The sequence below is a fragment of the Orycteropus afer genome, unplaced genomic scaffold (genome assembly GCF_000298275.1).
Source record: "Orycteropus afer afer isolate SDZICR_OR568_19922 unplaced genomic scaffold, OryAfe1.0 scaffold00943, whole genome shotgun sequence".
Classification (NCBI taxonomy): Eukaryota; Metazoa; Chordata; class Mammalia; order Tubulidentata; family Orycteropodidae; genus Orycteropus; species Orycteropus afer.
The window spans coordinates 316,420-325,079 of NW_006922530.1; the positions used below are offsets into that span (position 1 = coordinate 316,420).

An 8,660-nucleotide genomic window follows, 5' to 3' on the forward strand; every position below is an offset into this window, starting at 1 on the left:
GTGTGGCCTTTCTCCCACACTGGACGTGTATCTCTTCATAGCCTCCCTCCCCGCCAGCTCTCTGCACATGGGTCGTCAGTCCTCACAGTGTCCTTGTTTTCCCTCCCAGGGCCACTCCTGGTGTCTCTCAGGCCAGGCTCTGAGTTGCTGAACTCCCGGCCACAGCCCCCAGACAGGTCCTTCTCCAACTCCATGGCCCCAGCCTCACCCCAGCCCCCGGACCGGATGGAAAAGTTGGCTCCAGAGGGTGGCCATAGGCCCTTCTCCTTATCGGAGGAGAAGACGCCACGGTGGGCAGCAGGACACAGGCTGGAAGAGAAGCAGGCCTGGCTCACGAATGGCTTCGACATTTTCGAATGTCCCCCACCAAAGACAGAGAACGAGGTGTGCACAAGAGGGCAGGGCCAGCAGGCCTGTGTATGGCCAGCGGGAGCTGGGGGGATGTTGTCAACACTGCCCTCGCCCGGCAGAGCGGCACGAGAGGGAGGCAGGGAGGGAGAGGAGATACCAGCTGTGTGGCCTGGCCTGCCCACTTACCTCATTTTGTTCCTTCATTCAGCAACCAGGTGCCAGGATGGTGGGTTTGTTCCCAGTCTGTCAGCTGAAGAGGGCCTCCCTGGGTGGTGGCAGTGATTAGTCCTCAGCCGCTAACCTGGAGGGAAAGGCCTGGCCACCTGCTTCCAAAAAGTCAGCCATTGAAAACCCTGTGGGGCAGTTCTCTGCTGACACACGTGGGGGCGCCCTGGGTCAGGCTATGGGTAAAATGAGGAGGGTTTTCCCTGATGGGGATCAGCGTCATTTCTGGTTCTGATGCTCTGGGATTTTCTCTGCGTTCAGAGTCAGCCTTTATTAAGTGCCTACTGTGCACCTTGGGAGCTCTGGTAGTATAGTGGCTAAGACACTTGCCTGCTAACCAGACGGCTGGCGGTTCAAACCCACCAGCCACTCATCAGAAGGAAGGTTGGGCAATCCTACTTCCGTAGTGATACTGCCTCGGAAACCCAAGGAGGGGTTGCTATGAGTCGGGGCCGACTCGATGGCACATAACAACAACAACAACTGTGCACCTTGCCCTATCTTAGGCACTTGGGGTCTGTCACTAATTTCAGTCACTTAGTAGTCCTAGGAAGTCAGTGTGTTGGTTTTAGTGCTATTGTAACAGAAATACCACAAGGGGGTGCCTTTAACAAACAGAAGTTTATTTTCTCACAGTTTAAGAGGCTAGAAGTCTGAATTCAAGGTGCTGGCTCCATGGGAGGAGCGCTGGTGGTGCAGTGGTTAAAGCATTCAGCTGCTAATCACAAGGTTGGCCATGATGAGGCAGTCTGCTTCTGTAGGGATTTACAGTCTTAGAAACTGTATGGGGCCATTCTCCTCTGCCCTATAGGATTGCTGAGTGGGAACTGGCATGATGCAGTGGGTCTTTTAGCAGCTAACTGTTCTTGGCTTTTGGCTCCAGGGAAGGGCTCTGGGGGAGGGTCCTTGTTCCTTGTTCCTGGGGGTCTTCCTGTGGTGTGGCAGATGCCTTCCCCCATCTCAGCTTCTCTGCTCCTTTATGTCTCATTGGTGATGGGCTTAAAACCCACTGACACTGATCTGACCTCTTTACGTCACAAAGCGTAGACCTGTTCCCCAGTGGCATTATGACCACAGGCCTGGGGGGAGAATTTACATCACATATTTTGGGGGACACAGTTCAATCCCAGACAATCAGTCTGAACAGTAAAGCTGTGTAAAGCTGGAATCTGTGTAAGGCGGAAACCTATCAGAGACAGAAAACGCAAATATTTTTCACTAATAGAGTCCAAGGAAGCTCTGGTGGCATAGTGCCTAAAGCATTTGACTGCTAACCAGAAGGCTGGCTGTTCAAACCCATCAGCCACTCCTTGGAAGGAAGGTTCCTTCCTTCCATAGTGATACTGCCTTGGAAACCCAAGAAGGAGTCTCTATGAGTCGGATCCAACTCGACAGCAGTGCATTTGGTTTGGTTTTAATAGAGTCCAATGGAAAACTGGTAAGACTGCACCTGTCAAAGACAGACAACTGTTGATGCTGTTAGGTGCCATCGAGTCAGCTCCGACCATAGCAACCCTATGCACAGCAACACAAGACACTGCCCAGTCTTGTGCCCTTGCTATACCTGAGCCCATCATTGCAGCCAGTGTATCAATCCATCTTATTGAGGGCCTTCCCCTTTTCTGTTGACCCTCCACTTTAACAAGCATGATACCCTTCTCAAGGGAATGGTCCCTTCTGACAACATGGCCAAAGTCGGTGAGATGAAGTCTGGCCATTCTTGCTTCCATGGAGCATTCCGGCTGCACTTCCTCCAGGACAGATCTATTAGTTCTTTTAGCAGTCCGTGGTACTTTCAGCATTCTTCGCCAGCTCCACAACTCAAAAGCATCGACTCTTCTTCAGTCTTCCTCATTCATTGTCCTGCTCTCACACACGAGACAACTGAAAATGCTATGGCTTGGGTTAGGCACACTTTAGTCTTCAAAGAGACATCTTTGCTCTTCTGCAAAGATGAAAGACTTGAAAAAACTTGAAAGAGGTCTCCAGCAGACTTGCCCCAGTGCAGTACGTCGTCTGACGTCTTAACTGCTGCTTCCGTTGATGCTGATTGTGGAACCAAGTCACATGGAATCCTTGACAACTTCAGTCCTTTCTCCATTCATTGTGATGCTGCTTATGGGTCCAGTTGTGAGGATTTTTGTTTTCTCTATGTTGAGATGTAATCCATACTGCAGACTGCAGTCTTTGATCTTCATCCTCACTTTCAGCAGCAAAATTGTGTCATCTGCATATCACAGATTGTTATTGAGTCTTCCCCCAATCCTGATGCTGCACTCTTCTTCATATAGTCCAGCTTCTCGGATTATTTGCTCAGCGTACAGATTGAATGAGTATGATAACCTTTTATCATACTTATACAACCCTGATGCACTCCCTTCCTGATTTTAAACCACTCAGTATCCCCTTGTTCTGTTCCAATGACAGCCTCCTGGTCTATGTACATGTTCCTCATGAGTACAATCAAGTGTTCTGGAATTCCCATTCTTCTCAACGTTATCCATAATTTGTTATGATCCACACAATCGAATGCCTTTGCATAGTCAATATAACACAAGTAAACATCTTTCTTGTGTTACTTGCTTTCAGCTAAGATCCATCTGGCATCATCAGTCATATCCCTCATTCCACATCCTCTTCTGAATCCAGCTTATATTTCTAGAAGTTCTCTGTCAATATACTGCTACAACCATTTTTTAATTATTTTCAGTAAGATTTTACTTGTGTGTGATATTAATGGTATTGTTTGATAATTTCCACATTCTGTGGGATCACCTTTCTTTGAAATGGGTACAAATATGCATCTCTTCCAGTCAGTTGGCCAGGGAGCTATCTTCCAAATCTCCTGGCATAACCGAGTGAGTGCCTCCAGTGTTGCATCCGTTTGTTGAAACATCTCAATGTGTATTCCGTCCATTCCTGGAACCTTATTCTTCACCAATTCCTTCAGTGCAGCTTCAACTTCTTCCTTCAATACCATGGATTCTTGATCATATGCCACCTCCTGAAATGGATGAACATCGACCAGTTCTTTTTGGTACAGTTGACTCTGTGTATTCCTTTTCTTTTGATGTTTCCTGCATCATTTAATATTTTGCCCATAGAATCCTTCAATATTGCAACTCGAGGCTTGAATTTTTTCCTTTAGTTCTTTAGCTTGAAAAATGCTGAGCATGTTCTTCCCTTTTGTTTTCAAACTCCAGGTCTTTGCACATTTCATTATAATAATTGACTTTGTCTTCTTGAGCTGCTCTTTGAAATCTTCTGTTTAGCTCTTTTATCTTGTCATTTCTTTCATTTGCTTTAGCTACTCTCCACTCAAGAGCAAGTTTCAGAGTCTCTTCTGACATCCATTTTGGTCTTTTCTTCCTGTCTTTTGAATGACCTTTTGCTCTCTTCATGGATGATGCTCTTGATGTCATCCCACAATTCCTCGAGTTTTTGGTCCTTGGTGTTCAATGCATCAAATTTATTCTTTAGATGGTCTTTAAATTCAGGAGGGATATAATCAAGGTCATATTTTGGCTCTCGTGGACTTGTTTTAAGTGTCTCCAGCTTCAACTTGAACTTGCACATGAGCAGCTGATGGTCTGTTCCACAGTCAGCTCCTGGCCTTGTTTTGGCTGATGATAGTGAGTTTCTCCATCGCCTCTTTGCACAGATGTAGTCAGTCTGATTCCTGTGGACTCCATCTGGCAAAGTCCACGTGTATAAGCTACCGTTTATGTTTTGAAAAAGGTATTTGCAATGAATAAGCCACTGGTCTTTCAAAATTCCATCATACAATCTCCAGCCTCATTTCTACCACCAAGGCCATATTTTCCCAATACCAGTGATTCTTATTTGTTTTCAACTTTTGCATTCCAATCACCAGTAATAATCTTGATTGCATGTTTGGTCAATTTCAGACTGCAGAAGTTGGTAAAAATCTTCAATTTCCTCATCTTTGGCTTTGGTGATTGGTGCATAAATTTGAATAATTGTAGTATTAACAGGTCTTCCTCATATGTGTATGGATATTATCCTGTCACTGACAGCATTGTACTTCAGGACAGATCTTGAAACCGTTGTGATGACGAATGTCAAACCATTCCTCTTCAATTTGTCATTCCTGGCATAGTACATCATATGATTGTCTGATTCAAAATGCCCAAACCAGTCCATTTCAGCTCACTAATGCCTAGGATATCAATCTTTATGCATTCCATTTCATTTTTGACAACTTCTAATTTTCCTAGATTCATACTTCGTACATTCCATGTTCCGATGATTAATGTTTGCAGCTGTTTCTTCCCATTTTGAGTCGTGCCCCGTCAGCACGTGGAGGGCCCCAGAGCTTTACTCCATCCACATCAGTAAGGTCAGCTCTGCTCCGAGGAAGTAGCTCTCCCCCAGTCATATTTTGAGCACCTTCCGACTTGATGGGCTCATCTTCTGGCACTATATCAGACGATATTTCAGGGCTGTTCACCACGTTTTCCAGTAATATATCAGATGGTGGTTCACTGCTGTTCATAAGGTTTTCACTGGCCAATTCTTTGAGAAGTGGATGGCCCCTTCCTTCTTCCTGAGACAGAGTCTGTCTTGGTCTTGAAACTCCGCCAAAACCCGTCCACTGTGGGTGACCCTGCTGGTATTTGAAATACCCATGGCATAGCCTCCAGCGTCACAGCAACATACACGCCACCGCAGTAGGACAAACTGACAGATGAGCGGCGGGGACAACCTGTAAGAGCTGGTAATTCAAGGCAGCCCTGTCCCGTGCCGGCTCTCACAGGTTTCAAAACCCTGGCAAGGACAGGCATCTCTCAGGACTCTAATCCTGTCTCTGCCAAGAACTAACCACAGAACCTCGTTCCCTGGGGCTGAATGTCTGTAAGCATCAGTACATGTTTCCGGAGTGCTAACTGGGGTCCTGACAAAGCCATCCTCCTAGGGGTGCTGTGGGCATCCAGAGGGAAGATGACAGTCCTTAGCAGAACACTCAACACCTAGGGGCCATTCTGTACAGTGGCAGCAATTACACTGATGCAGTTGGTTTTCTGACCCCCACTTCCCAGAGGAGGAAATGGAAGCTCAGAGAGGGTAAGCAACTTACCCAAGGTCCCCCAGCTTGGTGGTAGTGGCCACACCAGTCTCCAGATCAGGACCAAGTACCCTTTCCTCTATCTCATGGGAGAGCGAAGGAGGCAAAACATATCTGAAGTGTTGAAGTCTTTTTGAATTCTTACTGGGTGAAAAACACAAGATTCTTATAAAAGGCCTGTGTCACGGCTGCCCCCAGTGGCTCCAGCCGCACTGCTTTAACCACTTCCATCTTTTCTGAGTCAAAAAAGGGTCACATGTTAGGTTCTCGGCTGTGGTTCTGGCCCCTGACCCCAGGTGACCTTGCCGTCTGCTCTTTGCTTTCCCAGCTGCTGCAGATGTTCTACCGGCAACAGGAAGAGATCCGAAGGCTCCGGGAGCTGGTGACCCAGCGTGAGGTGCAGGCCAAACAGTTGGAACTGGAGATCAAAAACTTGCAGACAGGCTCAGGGAGGTTCTGAGCAGGGCCTCCTGCCCTGCTCACCCTCAGGGACACCACTCCGCTCCGTGGGGAGGTCCAGGACCAAGCCACAAGTCCCCAAGAACAACCACTATTTCTATATTTTTTACCAGAAAACGAAACTCTCAGTCACTGAGATTCCAGTGGGACCTGGTGCCGTTTTTCTATTTGCCTTGCAAGAAGTTTCCGAATTGACTGTTTTTAGATGAGACCTTGCCTGCTGTTTAAGTCTGTTTTTAAGGGTCTGTGATGAGCTATAACATCTGAAGGGAAAAGAACATTGTAGAAAGTTAGAGCTGTAAGGACCTAGGATGTGAGCTTAAGGACCTAGGGTGTGAGCTGTAAGGACCTAGGATGTGAGCCCACTTGTGATGTTCAGCTGAAGTCCGCAGGGGAACACCAGCAGGAGGGCTCTGCTCCCCTATGCTGCTCCAGCCAGACAGCCCCCGCTCTTTGTTCTGTTAAATCGGGCTTTTGTGGAAAACATAATACTGCGACGCCAAAAACAAAAAAAATTGGAAGTTCGAAAATCAGTGATTGGGTCCAACTCCTCCATTTTACAGGTGGGGACAACTGAGCTCCAGAGTAGGGCAAGTCACAGAGGGCCTAGACGTTCTCCGTGGAGCTGAGCTGAGATCTTGGTCCCTGGCCTGCCTTTCTGCTGCTGAGGATCTGAGGCACTTCTCAGCCTAGTGGGCAGGAGTCCTTTGGTTCCAGCCTCACCTTAGCTATGTCCCAAGTGGCTTGGGGACCTCTGGCCCCTGATCAAGGGGGGCCTGTGAACGAGCTGCCTTCTACAGGACCTACCACCTGAGCCAGGAAACCTTGGCCTTGGCCTGAGGAAGCTCCATGTGGGGTGATGATCTGGGTTTGCTGCAGAAACTCACAAGCAAAGAGTGAGAGTTTAGAGGAATGAGTCAAGAGTCATCCAGTTCTAGAACACAGACAAGAGGCCTCGAACCATCCCCTCTTCAACCAGAATCAGCCAGATGTGGGTAGGTAGTATCTCTTATGTGGGGATGCAGACAGAGGTGCCTGCGACCGCGGACAGCTGCCACCAAAGCCCTCAGGGTCACAGGGCCCGCCTCCTCCACTGCCCAGAGGCAGGTTCCAGCCCAAGCTAGCAGAAAAGGCCCCCAGGAGGTAGGCTGCTGACAGTATTCAGGCAGAGCCCGTGGCCACTGCCCAGGAGGGGCTCTTGAGAGGGGTGGCTGTGCTAGGAAGCAGATGGCCCTCAAGTCCCTTGCCATCCTGAGACCTTTTCTGCTGTCTCTCCTGTGTGGCTCTGTGTTCTGAGCCTTGCTCTAAGGTTCTCTTTCTAAGGGGTAACCACAAGGGCCCAGCAAGAAACTGGGAATAACTGGAAGGAAGTTCAGCGTGCCGCTCCTCACCAAGAAAAGGCTAATGAGTCCGTCCGAGTGTGTGTGTCTCACACCTCCCCACCCCCCCATGCAGGGTGATTCTGGAGTGAAGAACGGGGCTGCAGGAGCCACCCAGCCTCGTGGGTTTCAACCCAGGCCGCACAGTGGAGAAGGAGCCCTAGGGGTACAGTAGTTAAGCATTTGACTGTTAACCAAAAGGTGAGGGGTTCAAACCCACCAGCTGCTCCACTGGAAGAAAAATGTGTCAGTCTTGGAAACCCTAGGGGTGGGTCTCCTCCATCCTGTAGGGCCACTAAGTGTTGGAATTGACTCGACAGCAGTGGGTTTACTTTTTTGTTTGGTTTATACATTAGAAGCACCTTGAGGACATTCAGAGAACACAGATACTCAGGCCCCACCCTGAGCAACTAATTCTGAATCTATGCATTCAGTCTCTTTCTAAGGTCCCCGGGCAATTCTGCAATGCGGTGAGGATGGAAACCCACTGGCCAGTCCATGTGTACCCCTCTGTGGTAAAGATGAGGGCAGTGAGTTCCAGACAGGAGCTGGGACTCGAACCCACATCCTCTAAGTCCTGGCCAGAGGCGCCTAAGAAGTCCGGAAGTGTCCTCAGTGCAGCCCCGGAGCTCTCTGGGACGCCAGCACAGCGTGCTAGACTGTGCGTCCCTGTTCTGTGTGTCCCTGTCGGTTTCCTCTATAGCCATGGCCCATTCCCCTTGTCTGTCTGCCCCCAGCAGACACCCACGCTCCTGTCCCTTCGCTTCTGTTCACTCAGGCACTGGGGTTTGCCCCAGTCTGAGGGCCCAGCCGAGCTTGCCTTACTGTGCCCTGGAGAACAAGGCCAAATGCCAGGCATGTCGGGGAAGCAGAGCTCCGCTGGGTGGCCTCTGCCACCTCATCTGCGGCCAGCCCTTCACAGTTTACAAAGCATCTCCCCTCCGCTCACTCATGCACCCTGCTGTGGTGCGAGGGAGGACCTCGCCTCAAAGCAGTGACAGAACATCGAGGCCAAGGTCCCTGGTGGCGGAGGTGGGGGCTGAGTCCAGAGAGGAGCTCAGCATGCCTCCTCTGCCCCGCCCTTCTCCAGCCCCCTACCCTAGCGACCTGTGCTTCAAAACAGCAGGCATCTTTGAACAAACTTTTTTTTTTAACATTTA

General features: G+C 49.2%; 1 protein-coding gene across 1 annotated transcript in view; it reads left to right on the plus strand.

The window, feature by feature from the left end:
- The window catches only part of CORO2A (coronin 2A), a 48,658-nt gene extending 42,536 nt beyond the window's left edge, over nt 1-6,122 (plus strand). The window contains exons 10-11 of the mRNA XM_007958358.1: nt 110-384; nt 5,991-6,122. Coding sequence (XP_007956549.1) covers nt 110-384; nt 5,991-6,122 — 407 coding nt within the window. The remainder of the gene's footprint in view (nt 1-109; nt 385-5,990) is intronic.
- Nucleotides 6,123-8,660: the final 2,538 nt, after the last annotated feature.